At 39.2% G+C, this 18693-nt stretch overlaps 1 protein-coding gene and 1 long non-coding RNA gene across 4 annotated transcripts in view; both read left to right on the forward strand.

Moving 5' to 3' along the window:
- The window catches only part of LOC124628484 (uncharacterized), a 28774-nt gene extending 14684 nt beyond the window's left edge, over positions 1-14090 (forward strand). The window contains exon 3 of the long non-coding RNA XR_006983017.2: positions 13817-14090. This is a non-coding gene — a long non-coding RNA (uncharacterized LOC124628484). The remainder of the gene's footprint in view (positions 1-13816) is intronic.
- Positions 14091-14373: 283 nt separating this feature from the next.
- Positions 14374-18693, forward strand: part of nrxn3a (neurexin 3a) — a 286244-nt gene continuing 281924 nt past the window's right edge. For all 3 annotated transcript variants that reach the window (XM_053682954.1, XM_053682955.1, XM_053682956.1), the window contains exon 1: positions 14374-15076. In XM_053682954.1, coding sequence (XP_053538929.1) covers positions 14380-15076 — 697 coding nt within the window. In that variant the 5' untranslated portion in view covers positions 14374-14379. The remainder of the gene's footprint in view (positions 15077-18693) is intronic.

An 18693-nucleotide genomic window follows, 5' to 3' on the forward strand; every position in this document is an offset into this window, starting at 1 on the left:
TCTCCTCTCGGATAATATAACCGTATCAATTATTATTTTAAATTATTATATAAATCTGTTTGTGGGGCTTCCACCAAGTCCTTGTGAATGAGCGGTTACTATAGAAACAATAACGTATTAGGACGAGCGTGTTCATATACATCTGGGGTTTGCGACTGATGGGCGGCTGGTGTTATCGAAAACGAATCAATACGTTCTGACCAATCAGGTTGAAGAGCAACCCCAGCCCGTGGTGAATCCGTGTCTCACCAGCTCTCCTTTAAGTCAGTGTCACTGTTTTTGTGATGGAGGAAGCTCCGTACGCAGTGGCTCTGGCTTGGTCAATATGTTGACTCCAGTCAATCGGAGTAAATCTGTACTTAACATGTAGCCGCGGGTGCTGAATTGATCCACTTGACCCAGGTGCTTCCAGGTTTAATTGAAAAAAAAAAAAGGAGAGAGAGAAGTACACCCAGGACCTTTGCGAATAACTGCAGAAATCGATATTTGCAGAATGGCTTCCATGTGAGCCGATTCAGAATAAGGTAAAAGATGCTAAAACAAATACTTTTAAAGGAAAGCAAAAAAAAAAAAAAAGTCCCAGTCGAGTGATTTTTTTTTTTTGTTTTTTTTATTTTATTTTTCTAAAAAATCTTTACAGGCAGGCCGTGGAGCGCATTAGCATACCATGGCGAAACTCGGCAGATCAAACCGACACCTTGATTGAGGAGTACATTTGCAAATCTAGGTGAAATTCTCACCTTGGAATCGGTCACATCTGTGCCCGGAGATGTTCTGAGGGCGTTCCACGCTCAAGGTTCATCTTTGTACAAGTCTTCTGCGATGAAGCGAAATAAACGAGCTAACGTAACAGGGTCACGCGGTTATCTTGTATAGCTTACTTGAGAGCTAGTCTGTACTTTTATTCAGCAAACGGTAGTCTTTGTGCATTTTATCTGCTATACCGTATAGCCTTAATTTAAATTTTTTTTTTTTTTTTTTTTTTTTTAATTCGCAAATGGTTTGCGAGTTTAATTAGCGTGGATTCGTGGCGATTCCGCACCACGTAGATCTTGCATTTCTCCAGGAGTACTCCCTTTTTGGATTGTGGGCGCAGCTTGAAAAGTAGATCGATGGTAGGTGGGGGTAGATGTGTGGTCTTGTGGTTGGGAGAACACGAATGTTGTGTACGATGTGCTAGCAACTGTGCAAAAAGTGAGAGAAGCTAAGAGTTCCAGCCAAAGCTGTACTGGAGATTTGTTTGGCTTTTTGGGTAACGTGTGAACTGAATTCTAAAGCGATTCAAAGGTGATAGAGTTCACTCACCACCCCTCCCCTCCCCCAGATAATTAGATAAGAACTCCAATCATTGATGCCTCTGATTTGAACTTCTGTTGTTTGTCAGCTTCCAAATGGCTTGCTTTTCTCCCATAGACAGCTCTCTGGTCTTCATCTTGGTTTATCCTTTTTACAAATGCGGTCTTTACAGGTGAAACTGAAGGCTAAAACCAAGAGTAGACTTTCAGAGCTATTTGTTTAAGCAACCAGGATACGCCTTTGGTAACAAACACCAGTCAGTCATGTGTTCCGATATTTTTGCTTGCCTACAAATTTGGTCTTCTGATACAAAACGTGCTGTGTATATATATATACATTATAAAAACCGGAAATAAAGGCTGAAATTCTAAACTCTCTTCTCATAATCATATCTTTATCTCAAACCCGAATGTCTTTGGTGTACAGCAGAAATAAATGAATTGGCCTTGCCGTTAAAATAGTTTCGGAGGGGACTGCGTGAGGATTCTTTAAAGGCATTTTAATGCACGATCAGCCCGTTTCATGACCTAAAAAAGGAAAATGTTCTTTCCTGATGGGAAAGGCTTGAGTATGGGTCAACTGGAGCTTTCATTTAATTAATAACTTGAAGATCTTTAAGGCTTTCTCTTCCGCTGTACCTCTAGTCCGTCAACCTCATCACGTCATCGTTTTCGCCTCTCTGCAGTGTTCGAACTTAATTAGATGCTTGTTCTTTTATTTTACGAACATGTATTCAGCTTGGCCAGCGTTTCCCATCAGTCACTTCTTACTTCATCGACGTATAAGCTGCATGCGCACTCGTACACTGCACCGTTCCTGATTTCCCGTTGATGGGTGGGACATTTTGTCTCACTGTCCTATCCGTGTATTGCAAATCGGACTTCGGAAGGTCTTACGTTTAACACTTATTTACATTTACGGCATTTGGCCCAAGTCCTTATCCAGACTACTTACAGAAGTGCTTTGAAGTCTCTATCAATGAATACATCGCGGTACTGGGTCACAGACTAAGAATACCATCCGTCTTAACTCTGTTGGGAGGTAATATAGTATGAAAACGGACCTTTTTTTTTTTTTTTTAAATGAAGTGCTAATTTAAGTCCTTGAGGAAGAGGTGGGTCTTTAGACAGTGACTCTGCTGTATAGACATCTAGGGGAAGTTCATTCCACCACTTACAGTAGGTGCCGGAACAGAGAGGAGTCTTGATTCAGGCCTTCCTTGTACCCAGAGAGATGGTGGTACCAGTCTAGCGGTGCTAGAGGTTCGGAGGGAGCCGGGTGTGATCAGTGACTCGAGGTAAGTGGCTGCTGGTCCATGTACGACTTTGTAGGCAAGCATCAGCATTTTAAATCTAATGCAGGCAGCTACAGGAAGCCAGTGGAGGGAGCGTAGCTATGGGGTGGTGTGGGAGAACTTGGGAAGGTTGAGAACAAGTCGAACTGCTACGTTCTAGATCCGTCGTGGAGGTCGAATGGTGCTCGGAGGAAGACCTGCCTGTCGCGGTAGTCCGGTCTCGAAATGACGAGAGACCGAACCAGCACCTGAGTGGCCTGTATGGATAGAAATGATTCTCGAGTTGAGTGTGGAAGCACTGCTTAATTTGTAGGACGTGAGGTAGAGGTAGGGAGAGGTGATCCAGCAACTGAACCGGGAGGGAAAAGATCGCAGAACATTCTGTATAGACATGAACAGTACTCGAATATTCCCAACTTGTTTTAAAAAAAAAAAAATACTGCACATATAATCTGAACACTGAGATCAATGGGGCTTCCTTATCTTGACTTATTCGAATTACTCCACAACGCCGCCATGTAACTTGTAGTGTCTCGTTACAAACCTCAAAGGTCTCCTCTCCTTTCATCCAGCCGAAGACTGTGTGCTACACGTCAGTCAAAAACGAATCAAAACTTGTGCCAGATCATCGCCGTGACCTTCTCGTGCAACACAATGTACTTTATAGTACACTATAGCGCTATAGCCATCAGTGTGTTTAAATATAAACAAGTCGCCAGACTGCAGTGTTGAAAAACGTTTCAATATCCTGGGGTAAGCAAGGACTCGTCTCCTTTACCTCCCTAGACGTGAACTCCATCTAATAATAAACAAGAAAAAATGACTAACTGGCTATATATCTTATAACTCTAAGTTCGCTTGATTTTCTTTGCTAATGACGGGTTAGACTAGCATCGATTGCAGGAGTCAACTTAAATTGCTAGGTAGTTTATCAAATCGGTCATCTTCTAACAAAAGTTCTCGCGCTTCTCGCATGAAAACGTGACCGTAGCATCATTAAGAAAACGATCGCGTTCAATTTCACGTGAATAAATCCTGGAATGCCGTCGCTTCAATCCCGAGAGGTGCAGGATCTCCTTCCGGCGTGATCCGGCATATGAAAGGTGACGGTTTGTTTGTAATTGGAGCGATTGTTCGGTCGTGATGTGACTGAAGTGACCCACGCCACATGGCCCGGGTGTGGGCTAAGCGTGGGCGCGAATGGACAGGAAACATGAGGAACTCTGAATGAACAGTCTGTTTCATTGGCCTCGTGTGTCTGGATCAAGACCTCGTAACACATGGCTCTCGAGAACAGGCGCCAGTGGCCAAGAAGTGTGATTGGTGTGTGTGTGTGTGTGTGTGTGTGTGTGTGGATGGAGTGAAGTACAGAAGAATTTTCTAGTCTAGCATACTTAAAGGGAAAGTCCACCCTGAACGATATTCATATTAATCTTTGTGATCTTCAAAGATTGAATTAAAAAAAAAATGTATGCTTTATTTTCACGTGTGTGTACAGTTGTCTAAATTACCCACAATGCCTTGAGTCTCCCTTCTGAAAGTAGTGAAGTGGGATTTTAGGGCTTGTTGTTTTCTGCCTAAAAAGAGTGACGCGGCGGTGCTCTGGTCCTTCTAGTCTGTCCGGCGCTCTCACCTCGTCATCTGTACGTTCTGCTGAAACTGATCAACTTCCAATGCTTCATCCTTCAGGCTAATACCTCAATCGGTGCCATCGCGCTCGTCGTCATCGTGTAGATCGCGAGCTAACCGAGCCGAGTCTCTGCCGCACTGTAAAGCTGCGTTGCGTTCTGGGACATTGAGACGCAACTCGTTTTCATACGAGCTATTTCGCGTGAAATAATAATTCGCATCTTATGCTCCATGTTGGAGCTTTAGGGTCTAGGTGGTGTCAAATAGCTGCAGTTCGTGACTTTGAGGTGGTCTGTGACTCACAGGAAGGCCGACTTCAATAAATTAGTCTGTATGTCAAGTAAATAAGTATTATGAACAATAAAAGGAAGAAACTGTAATCTTGAACCAATACGAGTCAAAACTATACCGGTTCCTTTAATGCACGCGCTACTTAATGCTGTACGTGTTCAGTCTAAACGCGGAGTTGGAAACGAGAGTTCAGGACCACGGACAGCTCACGCATCACACCATCTCTCGATCGAGGGGAAACTCCAGACTTGGATTAGATCCGAGGTTTTATTTTTCACGCTAATCGGTATTCCCGGGGAAAGACTGTGGATCCGCCACCTCTGTGACCTTCACTGAAGATGGCACTCGCTGAAGGTGAGCGTTTTATACACGTGCGTTCTGAGAGTCGATTGAACCGTCTGAAAAAAGGATTTCCTTTCCTGCTTGAAAATGATTTGCCTGAGAAGTGTTCTTCAGAACGTCTAAAACGACTCTCGTTTATTAGCCACGGTTTACAGTACGCCGGACAGCCCGGATCCACTTCTGTTTATTTTAGTCCGGTTAGTTCTCTTTAAACCATAGGGGTCTTAGATGGGTTCAACCTTTTCTTAAAGGGTTCTTCCTAAAATCTGGTGCGTCAGGGTTCCACGTGGAACCTTTTTACAGGTTCGACCAGAAGGACGAATCGTAGCGCGCGAGATGGAGTCTTAAAATGTGTCGTAAAAAATCAAATAAGTGTAGATTTTTACAGAAATGGTGGTTGCCTGTAAAGCACTGTAAATATTTACTGTAAACTTTGAAAGCTTTTACAGTAAAGCGCTGTAATATGTTTACACGGGGTAAAATAATTACACGTAATCCAGCGTGTTTGTTCATTCGACTAGGACCGAGCTGAGGTCGTATTGAAGAGGGCCCAGAGTGTCGTCTTGTTCAAGGACCCAGTCATGATAGTTTCGGTGTGGCTTCCACCTCTCCTACCTCAAAATTACAGCTCAGGAGGTTGTGTTCAAATCCCAGATCCCACCATTCTACCATGGTTGTGTCTTTTGATCAGGACCCAGCTCGGTCGTATCCGAATGAGTAACTGTACTGGATTGTTTTTGTTTTTATACTTTAAGATATCGCAGCACTTTACTGTACACGTGATTTTAGTTGTTTACTGTAAATCTTTACACTACTGCCAACTCAAGTTGGTACTTTATATCAAATACACATTCGAGGTGAAGATGTAGCCTTAATGATTCCACACCAGCAACTGGGAAAAGTACAGTTTGGTACCTATTTTATTTTTTTTTTAAAATAGTATTTTATCCATCCATCCATCTATACCGCTTATCCTTCCTTCAGGGTCACGGGGAACATGGAGACTATCCCAGGGAGCATCGGACACGAGGCGGGGTACACCCTGGACGGGGTGCCAATCCATCGCAGGGCACAATCACATACACATTCACACACTACGGGCACTTTGGACACGCCAATCAGCCTACCGTGCATGTCTTTGGACTGGGGGAGGAAACCGGAGTACCCGGAGGAAACCCCCGCAGCACGGGGAGAACACGCAAACTCCGCACACACAGGGCCAATCGAACCCCCGACCCTGTGAGGCGAACATGTTCTTCTAAAATGTCGATTCTGGCGAAAATGATATGTAACTGCAAAAATACTTACCGAAATTAAGGCACCAAATGTGGTACCATCGCAGTACTACTAAGGGGACATCCTTTGTACCTTTTTTATTATATATCTTTTACCTGTGCAAGTGTACACACTGTACCTTTCTTATAAACAAGTTTTAATTTGACGCTTTAAAGGTACCTCACTGGCCTTTTAAGGTCCAGTTATGTACAGTATGCACTCTAAAGGTACTAAAGATGCCTCCTTAATGTTAGCGCCCCAGCAACAAGGAAAAGTACTTTATTTGTTTGTTTGTATACAGTGTACTGAATAATGATTGCATGTATGTCTTTCTAAAATGTAGCTTAAAATAGTTGGGTCTCGGATACGGACGATAACAATCATGCGCTCGGAAATAAAGGTACCGAGCAGTACTTTAGTACCGTTGGTTGTTGCTGCGCTACATCAAGGGGGCATCTTTAGTACCTTTTTAGTATGTCAAACTTTTTTTCTTTCTTTAGAACAAAGCTTTAAAAAGTAAATGAGTGGTCGTTGAGGTACAATGATTTGCTTTAAAAAAAAAAAAAAAAAATTCTTTAATATATTGAAAGGTGTAAAGGTACACATTAAGGTGTCCAAGGACGTGGAAAAGTACCTTTTGGTACCTATATTTCATAAAGTGTAGGGAAGGACAGTTGAGGTGTATGTTCTAAATGTAGATAAATAATAGAATAGTGAACTGTATTTTGTCTCTCTCTCTCTCTCTCTCACACACTTTGTTTCGGATACTGAATACACCTTTAAATGGAGAGTTTGGCAACGAGAGGAGGGGCGGAGCCGCGCGCAACACGAGTGTGTGTGTGTGCGTCGTGCGTCGCGTGCGTGTGTGTGTGTTTGCGTGCGTGTGTGGAAATCTCGGGATCGCCCATCAGTCAGTGGCACCGGAGCTTCACACGGGTCCAAATCCCCCTTCACATCACCGCCGCGTTTCCTCCTCCTGATGAAGTGAACTCAGAATACAGGAAAGAAGAAGAGCAGCGAGAAATCAAGAAGGAAAGAATAAAAAGAGAGAAAGAAAAACATCCTTTCAGGAGTCTCATGCGGATTATTACGCTTGGACATCTTTCCGGTGGAATCTGAGGTCAGTCGTTTGTCCTTTTTTTTTATTTTTGCAGCTTTTTTTTTTTTTTTTTTTTTTTTTGTAGCACACACACACTCACTCACTCACTCTCGTTCGCGTGGGAGAAGCTTGAAGTTTCAGCACTGAATTGTGGACAGATCTTTGACTCTCTTGGTGGCGCGGAAACGAAATGCGCGAGGCGCGGAAACGAGTTGGCGAATGAGCGCGAGCGCGCGCGCGCGCGCGTTACGAGTTGCCCAGCTAACGCGAGCGCACGGTTCGAGTTTTCTCCCTGAAATAAACGTTTGATTTGATGCGTCTTGATCCGAGGGACTTGAAGGTTCGTCGTCTGAGCCGATTCCAAAGTCTCTCTCTCTCTCTCTCTCTCTCTCTCTCTCTCTCTCTCTCTCTCTCTCTCTCTCTCTGTGTGTACACACCTCCGGCTCGTGAGACACGGTAGGCACAAAAAATACCCACCGTGCACCTTGCTGTAGCCTGATGATCTTTATACAGTTATAGCTCTTCTTGCTGTAGCCTTAAATTTTTTTTTTTTAACTCTATATATGCAATGCATCATAAAATGTAATATATAGATGTATAGGATTTGTATTATTACAACCGCGAGACTTGATATAGTGATATAAAAATTAATGCAAACCCATGACCGTTACTTTTATTAATAATTTAACTAAAAAAACAAGCAACAAAACAAAACCGGGCCTTGTCTAGTTATTAGCCGTCAATAAAATAAAACAAAACACAACCCTCTTTCAGAAGCATAGATGTGAATGATGTGTCTGATTTTATTTTTAAAGAGTGCATTTATTTATTTTTTTTATTTAATTTTTTTTAAAAAATTTTTATTTATTTATTGTGATCTCCTAAAGTAGTCCCTGAATAATGAATATCTAAATCAGGTTGCAGTCTGGACACACGCCGTACAGGAGGAGGTTCATGTAGAGACACACACACACACACACACACACACACACACACACACCCCAACACACTCAGCACTGAACCTCTGTCTGATCTATCCTTTTTTTTTTTTTTTTTTTTTTTTGGTGTAACACTCCTGTAATTTTTCGTTTCGATCTCACCCCCCACGTGCTTACATTTTTAATTTAAACCCAGGCCGCGTTTAATAATAATAAAAAAATAAATAAATAAAATGCATGCGTCATAGTAGATGGTGTTTGTCGTTTTTAAAGATATCGGAATGAAATAAATTCGGATGTTTTGATTCCGATTAATTAATCACTGTTTGAAATTGTGCAAATAAATCCATGCCTGTGAGGGTGCTTAAACGCACACCTCTTAAATATGTAATATAATAACCTGCCACGCGATCTGAATTCAAGATCAAAGGCGAGAATTACTACCATTTCGTTTTATTTCAGATATTGTCGCTAAAACACCCGCAAATAGGTTTGTGCTCAAATGCGGGTTTATTCTTTTGATTTTTTTCGTTCCGTGTTGCAAAGTCGAACGTATAAAAAAAACGTTCCTATCAAATTCAGATTTAAATGCGTTTTTAAAAATACATTAAAAAAAAGACCTGCATTTGAGCGGCTCTGGAAATAATCAGCCATCGAGCAGAAGGGGATTTTCTTTTCTCTCTCTCTTTTTTTTTTTTTTTTCCTTCTTTTTTCCCCTCCTTCACCTCCAAACCCTGCAGAGAACCCGGTCCCATTAAGCTGTAATCTCACCACCACAGACTGAGCAGGATCTGGATAAATGTGCTCGATAGGAACATGTGCCACGAGGCTATAAAAAGCGAATAATAATAATAATAATAATAATAAATGATATCAAATGAGAAAATCTTTAAGACATAAAGCCGCAGTTTTTGCTCTGATTTGCATTTTGGTGCATCTCAGACGCGCCGTCTTTTATTATAATAATAATAATAATAATAATAATAAGAGAAGAGGGGGGGACAAAAACCTAACAGGAAGGAAGGTGTTCAGTTATTTTTCGATATTAATAAATTCTTGGATATTGGTAGCGCTGTTTTTGTTAATATCCGTAGCCATGTCCTAATGAATTCAAACGCGACTTTGGTGTTACGCAGTGACCTCTAAAAAATAAATAAATAAAATAAACAAATTAAAAAAATAAAAATCCGTTCTTTCCTTTTCTCCTTTGTTTGACCAAACACGAGCGCTGTCGAGTGTGTGTGTGTGTGAGAGAATGTTTTTGCAGGCTGTCATGTCGGATAAGGCCTGATTTAAAGAATTTCATCAAGATGCATTTTGTTTCTTTCTGCCTTGATTTTGACTTTTTTTTTTTTTTTTTTTTTTGCTCTGAAAAGCCGACACGCTTTTTAAACGGACCTGAAATGTCGCATTTTAAAAAATATATATATATTAACAATGGAATTTTAATGTAATGTGTTTTTTAAAAACGCGACTTTAAACTCACGCGACGTGTATGCATTTTCTGTGTATTTATAAAAAAAAAAAAATAAAAAAAAAAAAGCATGGAAATGAAGGCCCCCACCGCCCCACCCCACCACCCCTCTCCGATTGGTGCATTTGAGCCATTTTAATGCAGGCAATCATTTACCTTGCGTTGTATATTTTATTTTAATTTAACTTTTTTTTTTTTCCTCCCCTCATATTTAAAATGTCTTCCCAATGAAGTGAGAATTTTTTTTTTCTTTCTTTTTTTTTTTAAACACCTTTTTAATTTCTTTTGTGATCAGGCAGAAATGAGTCACAGGATGATTTCCTGGAGATGATTTCGTTTCAGAATTAGAATCTAGAAATGAATTGGTTTATATTTTAGAAGACTGTTGAGGTGTGTGTGTGTGTGTGTGTGTGTGTGTGTGTTAAAAGCGATACGATCATAAAACTTGATAAATGAATGTTTCTGATGGCAGTCTGTCCCCCCCCAAAAAAACAGAAAAGGAAAATGTGAGATGTTCTAGCTGTAAGAAGAAACACCCCACACACACGCGCAACGTCCGCAGTGTGACGTGATGTTTTTGTCGTTTTGGCTACACACACCCAACACCGTTGACACCTTTTACCACAGTGGTGCAAGCGTACGATGAGGCGACTGTGTTAATCCTGCGTTAATGATTTTTGAGCTGATGGGTCTGATGGTGTGTGTCTTTTGTAGAGGGGGGCGGTGGTGCATTTGGAGGGTGATGTAATGCAGGAGGTGATTGGCGCAGAGGGCTGCAGTGGGCTCGGTGGCGATGCTGGCGGTATCTCAATCTCTGCAGGGGTTTTTTATTTATTTATTTATTTAATTTTTTCCCTCCTCGTCTGGGAAAGCCTCATTGGGTGCAGGTAGGCGCTCTAGAACTTCCCCGGACCGTCGGCCGGAAGCGCGGGGACGAGGCGGGAACGTCACGTGGACGTGGGCGTTTATCGTTGAGGTCATCCTCCCTGACCATGCGTTCTAATTTTGGAGCGATCTACATGGCTTGGGCGTGTGATGAACGGGCAGGACTGCTGTCGTTAACGTAGCTCGGGTTGCTCGTCGTCGTCCGTCCTCCCCGTTCAATCTCCTGCTTGAAGTGGATCTAAATGCATGACCCTTTTTTTTTTTCTTCCCCCCCCCCCCCCCGTGTGTGGTGGCGTGTGGCGTAGTCACTGGGGCATGACTTTCACATATCAATGAGGACAATGATGTGTGCAATTTAGCCTTTTCACCTCCCTCCTCCTCCTCCTCTCTACAGAATACAGGACCTTGCTTGCCAAAAAAAAAACACCACACATCTTCGCGAGTACATTTTGAGGTGCGGGCACGAGCCAACATGGAGTATCTGTTATTAGCAGCCAGGCTCGCTGGCTGGCTCGCTCTCTCTCCTGGCCTGCTCACCAGGCAGCTGTGTGTTTGTACGCATTGTGTTTCTGCTTCATGGCAATTGTGTGGCTCGACAAAAACTATTGTCCAGCTCTACCTGCTACCTGCGTTCCTGGCAGCCGCACAGGAAATATTAGACGCCTATTAGGTTACACCTCACATGCTGCTATGTAATCCAAGCCTATTCATCTTTGTGGACTCATGTTAAAAGAAAGCAGGTGCTGCTTTTAGACGCACCCAGAGTCCTACAAAACGCCGGTTTCATTTCATTTCTGGTCACCGGACGACAGAAAAGGGTTGCGTTCGTGACTTCTCAATAAATTCAGTGGTAGTTTTCTAGATTTTATGAAACGCACAGATATTTTACTTACAGGGATCATGAAGCATCGTTCATGTATCTCATATCATCTAGGTAATGCATTCAAATACTAATTAATTAAAAACAAAAAATTAGGTTAAAGAATGGGTCATTTCATTATATTAAAATTCTTTTAATCAGATGCACTAGATGTACAAGGACCCACACTGTTTATATATCTTCAGATATGACTTATTTTTAATGATTTGCATTTTTTTAGCCATTTTCAAATATCTATTGTATATTTTACTTGGAGATCATTCTTGAAGAAAACACAGATATTTGCAAGATCTGTTCCTGTAAATGCATTGACCATATTTTTATATATATAATTTCTCTCTCTCTCTCTCTCTCTCTCTATATATATATATATATATATATATATATATATATATATATATATATATATATATATATATATATATATATATACACACAATATATCAATATATATAGATAGATAGATTATATATAGATAGATATATATATATAGATATATATTGTGTGTGTGTGTATATATATATATATATATATATATATATATATATATATATATATATACACACAATATATCAATATATATAGATAGATAGATTATATATAGATAGATATATATATATAGATATATATTGTGTGTGTGTGTGTGTGTGTATATATATATATATATATATATATATATATATATATATATATATATATATATATATATATATATATATATATATACACAATATATATATATATATATATACACAATATATATATATATATATATATATATACACAATATATATATATATATATATATATATATATATATATATATATATATATATATATATATATATACACAATATATATATTGTGTATATATATATATATATATATATATATATATTGTGTATATATATATATATATATACACAATATATATATTGTGTATATATATATATATATATATATATATTGTGTATATATATATATATATATATATTGTGTATATATATATATATATATATATTGTGTATATATATATATATATATATATATATATACACAATATATATATATATATATATATACACAATATATATATATATATATATACACATATATATATACACAATATATATATATATATATATATATATATATATATATATATATATATATATATATATATATATATATATATATATATATATATATATATATATATACACAATATATATATTGTGTATATATATATATATACACAATATATATATTGTGTATATATAGTGTATATATATTTATTTATATTGTGTGTGTATATATATACACACAATATATATATTGTGTATATAGTGTGTATATATTTATTTATTTATATTGTGTGTATATATACACACATACAATATATATATTGTGTATATATATTGTGTGTGTGTATGTGTATATATATAAAATGTGTATATGTGTGTGTATATATGTATGTGTATATATGTATATATATACATTTGTGTATATATTTATATATATGTATATAAAATATATGTAAATTATAAAATCTCTTTCTCTTGCTCTATATATAGTGATATATATAAAATTCGATGGAGAGAGATCTATATACATCTATCTATATACATTTTATATATATAAAATCTGTGTGTGTGTGTATATGTATGTGTGTATATATATATATATATATATATATATATATATATATATATATATATATATATATATATATATATATATATATATATATATATATATATATATTTATATATATATATAATATGAGAGAATGAATGATCTCTGTCTAAATATAGAGATGGATAGATATCTATATCTCTATCTATAGATAGACATCACATCACTTATTATTGACACTTATTCGTGTTTCTTTGTTTTCTGTTTACACACCGTGCATATTTAAATTTTACATAAAGATGTATTTTTAATAAATAAATGTGATGTTTTGCACGGAATGTAAGGAATGTTTATTTTTATACTTGTGATATACAGTGATTGTTTCTCTCCATGCGTCGTTCTTCCTGGATTCGATCCATTTATTTTCTCCACGTCTGCAGATAAATCGGGTTTAACGCTACGCTGCTACTGCTGGAGTTTGGCGCGAGTATAATTTCAGTAATTTACCCAGCAGATGACCGATAACGCAGGACGTCGTGGGCGTGTGTGAGAAATAAAAACGCGAAGATTAATTTGAACGACAGTGCGTTATCTGAATAAGTTTGAAGGATTTAACGCCGTAACGGCGCCCGATTTACTTCAGAACAAGTCAAAGCAAGTTAGATTTAAGATCCTGGTGTTTTTTTAAAAAAATTTTTTTTAAATAAAAGTTGTATTGCATAGGCTTTACAGATTGATTGATTTTATTTGGAAATGTAACGCTTTTTTGTTTCGACAGGGAAAACCCTGGGAATACGATCGCACCGCTGGACTACGTTCCCCACAAGTCAACATGACCGTGTTTTCCTCGAAGGTTAAAAAGCGACCATAGTGGAACTGGAGTTTTTCCACCCGGAGGCGAAAATCTTTTTCGAGGAAAACCCCGTCTCGTGATTTTTAAGAAGAATTTTTTTTTTTTTTTTAAATTTTATTTATTACATTTTTTATCTCACAAATCTGTGCCGTCATTTGTGACGAATAAAACCGTCTTCTGATCAGACTGTTCAACAAAACTGGCCTTATGACTGTTACTTAAGACTGTTAAGACTCCCTTTCTACTGTCCTCCGTTCACTTTTTAAGGATTTTACCGTCGGTAACCTTTGACGTCAACGTCCCATCTATTTAAAAAAAATAAATAAAAGATCTTTTACGCTAACCGTGGGATGTACTTCGGATATACAGCCCTTTTGAACCAAAGCTATTTTTTTCCAATGCTTTTCTATTGCACAGGATTATAAACCCCCCCCCCACTTCTCCCCTCCCCCCAACCCCCCCCCCCTAAAATATCCAGCACTTTCACAATGACTCTGCTCAGATACCCGGTCCAGCTGCAGCTGCTGCTCAGTACTCTGCTCGGCTCTTGTTTGGGTTTGGAGTTCCCAGGAGTGCGAGGGCAGTGGGCCCGTTTTCTCCGTTGGGATGCCAGCACCAGAAGTGACCTCAGCTTCCGGGTCAAAACGGACACGTCCAGCGCGCTGGTCTTGTACTTCGACGACGGAGGCTACTGCGACTTCCTGCAGCTGATGGTTGTGGAGGGCAAGCTGCAGCTGCGGTTCAGCATCGACTGCGCGGAGACCACGCTGGTTTCGGGTAAACGGGTCAACGACAGCAGCTGGCACTCGGTCACCGTGAGCAGGTCCAACCTGAGGACGGTGCTGGGCGTGGACGGCGAGAGCAAGGCCGACGAGGTCCGACCTCAGAGGCAGTACATGAAGATCGTTAGTGACCTCTTCCTGGGCGGCGTCCCCCAGGACATTCGCACCTCGGCTCTGACCTTACCCACCGCCAAGGACCTCCCGCCTTTTAAAGGAGTTATCAGGGACCTGAAATACGGCAACAAGGAGCCTACGCTACTTAGCAGCCAGAGGGTCCGGATGGACACGGAAGGTGTCTGCACCGAGAATCCGTGTGAGAACGGAGGGATTTGCGCCCTAGTGGACGGGGAACCGCAGTGCGATTGTTCCAAGACGGAGTACGTTGGCCGATTCTGCAGCGAAGGTAAAGCGACGTAGATCTTAAATGTTGTGATGCTAATTTGAATAGTTTTCATGTAGTAGCCATGTGACGCGTCAACTCTTCAGGACTTGGTGCGTCTCGTCACTTCGTTCTGCACCTTCCGAGTTCTGATTCAGTGCGATGAGATACCAAACCACGCATAAAGTAAAGTATTTCATTGCTAGGTGTCTTTAATTTGATTTTTATCCACGTTAACACAACATCCTCCTGAGAACGCTCATAAGATGGAAGGTGTCTCTGATTGTGTAAGAATATCAGCTTTGATTCATTCACAACCATCTGTCTCTCTGTCGGTCTCTCTGTGTGCGTGTCTCTCTCCGTCTCTCTCTCTCTCTCTCTCTCTCTCTCTATGTGATGGGTTTTAATATGGCGTTCTTGTACAGTAGCTCCTACAGGATTAGAACATTATCTATTTCTGGAGACGACATGTTGTTGTTGTTGTTGTTGTTGTTAAACGTTGATGTGTATTTGTGTCTCAGCATTCCTGCTGTAGCCATTTTAGATTCTCTGGGGATTTCAAGGTGGCTGGTGGCCATTTCACAGCTTTGTGCATCTGATGTTGCTGGTTCAATACGACAACGTGAGATCATTTTCATGAAGGTCACACTGACGTTGTACTTGAATTCGTGACTCATTTCTGAGCGAGGAAATGACCACCGGACGACCGACGCGTCGACGTGCTTCTCATTCGCACTGGTTTTGATTTGATGTTCATTTATTCAGTGTGTAGTATTGACAAGAAATGATTTGTGTTTGACATTTTTATTTTATTATTTTTTTAAAAAAAGTTTTCCTTAATGCACCTTTTAGATCCTGGTGCATGATCCCACCATTGCAAGGTACTCAGAGTTGGTTGACTGATTTATTATTATAATTTTTTTTTTTTAATTTTATTTCTGAATTATTCTTGTTGTGCTGTATTACTATTATGCGTATCTAGATCTATCCTCTGAATACTACAATGCTTTATTTTATTTTATTTTTTTTAATTAAATGGGAAATCATGCCTATTTTTGAAATACTAACTGAAATGAATGAATTCTGCTAAGCAATGGTTTAAAAAAAAAAAAAAAAAAAAAAATTGGAAAAAAGATGTTTCTGAATCTTAGACCCGAGGCTTTTTTTTTCCTTCAAGATTGAAGCGTTTCAGTTGGGTGGGTGATGAATGGGGAGTGTGCCGTGCCATGTTGGTAGTTCTCCTCACTGCAGACACGAACCTCTCCAGCACTGCCTGGAACACAAAATGGCTGAATACCGATTACGCTTCGTTTAAACGATTTTGGTCGACGCGGAAGCTTTGTGTCCGATGTGGCAATTGTGCGCCGCGTGTGGGAGTCCGCATGCGGTTTTTGGATAAGCGAGAGATGGAGAGAGAGTGTCCTTTTTGTCTCGCTTATTTATTTATTTATTTATTTATTTTGGTCGCTATCTATGTAGAGCAGCGCTCCGGCAGAGATTATATCCACTACGGCGCTGGCAGCCAAGTCGCTCGTACGGGCGCTCGGCTCAGATTTATAGTCGAGGGGGAAGGTGGGCAGAATTTTAGCCTTGATTTATTGTTGTCGTTCCTCTCCATCTTGTTTGTCTGGCAGGGTTTTGTGGTCCAATGATACGAGCCCGTGCTAGTAAAAGCAGCTCTGATTCCTCCGAAGCCTGAGCGAGAGTACGGACCGTCGTAAAAAAGAATAAATAACCCAATTTACGGGCCCGGGCGCAATTTATATGGATTATAAATGCTTTTTAAAAAAAAAAAAAAGTCTGGCCTAAAGATCCTATCGTATCGCGTCACGTCTCGCTCGCTTTGAAGTTATTCAAAAATGGATGGGGGTGAAAAAATACGATCTAAAAATCAGATCCTTAGATATTTAGAAGTTTTCGTCGCAACACGTCGCACCGATCCTGCGTCCGTAACGCGTCACGAATGCATATAGCGCCGTAATGCGTTATAATTCCACGTGTGACCCTGTGTAATTACTTGCATGACACACAAGGAAGAATAAAGATGGTTTCGCAGCACTTCCCATCAAATCCTGTATTCATAATGAATGCGTTGATAAACGCTTCTGTAGAGTACGTAGTACAGGACGTAATTACGTGCGGAACACTCGAGGGAGAAACGGAGAATTTGGCATCCCTTCCTATTAATCCTGCGTTCATAAGGCATTATAACTGCTTTTATATAGAATACACAGTACCACGTCTGTATAAACGCTATATAAACAAATAGTGACCTAGCATAGCCTAAAACTTGATTTGTAACGGATTATAAATGCATTTGTAACCGCTGTAGTATTATAGCTTGCGTAATGCGTTATAATGCTGGTCATAAACCTGTAAGAGTTCATAGTTCACAAGCTCTAAGCTTCTAATATTGGCCTCAAATACCTGTAATGTCAAATACTATAATCACAGTCTCGTATAGACTAGATATGACTTCATAATGTAAGGTTAAGTAACGCGTTGTTCATAAGGAAATTGTAAACGATAATGTGATGTTATAACAGCCTCTGGTGTAGTATCTCTACTGCAAGTTCTAATCGAAGAGCCTTCGTTATAGTGCGTTATTACTATGTGCAAAGTTGTCATGATCAGATGTATTAATCTGTTATAGAGCCTGATAAATTATTTTTTAAATACTAATTACTCATACCTTGTTATGCAGTTAATATATTATACCGCATGCGTAGTAGCTTAATTAAAGCTGTAGTCAAGGCCACCATTGTCAAGTGCAAGACCAGGACTAGCTACATGTGAACATCTATAGACAGGACACTTATGAGCGTGTATAAATGCTCATAAGTGGTTATAGTAATGTGCGTAACAATCTAAAAATCATATTTATATGACTTCGAACGTCATGCTTTCTGTACATACTGTATGCTGGAACACCGACTCTGGTATAGTCCTTATCACTAATTATAATGCAGTGTCCTTTGTTATAATGCATTATAACACAGTAGTGTGCATATACAAGGTTCTTAGAGAACGGATATAATCAGTTATGTAATCCTAACGTTAGGAATTCATATGCTTCGCAGCGTTGTACGTTTATAACACGTGTGTGTGACTTAATAATGTTGGGTTACGACCTAATGGTCATAAGAACTGTGTATGTACATGTTACGAATCGTTATAACAGTAACAAACACACTGCAATTATAAGTGGTGGTGTAGATGCTATACAGGCGCCCGTGTTTGTTATATAATGCCTCACAGCATGATTGTTATGAGCAGATGTTCTGAAACCTGACATTATGATTATGTAGACTGGGTTTGTGGTGTGTTATGTAGGTTGCTATAACTACTTATGAGCATTTATACTGGATAATGTTGGCCATAAAGTACAAGTCTGAGCCCATGGTATACATTAAGGTTACATAACGCATCATTACGTCAGTTCATAAGACCGTCGTACATGCTAATGTTATAATGCACTACAGCAAAATGACGTCATGTCTTATGTCACCTGACTTTATAAAGTCAGTTTGTAGATTGTTCTGCTTGTAATGATGCCTATTAGTTATATCCGTAGCATTGTTCATAATGCGCTTATAAACTGTTGAAGCTCGTGTTATAACTAGTGCTTATAATACACTGTG

This window comes from Ictalurus punctatus, chromosome 9 (assembly GCF_001660625.3).
Source record: "Ictalurus punctatus breed USDA103 chromosome 9, Coco_2.0, whole genome shotgun sequence".
NCBI classification, from domain to species: Eukaryota; Metazoa; Chordata; class Actinopteri; order Siluriformes; family Ictaluridae; genus Ictalurus; species Ictalurus punctatus.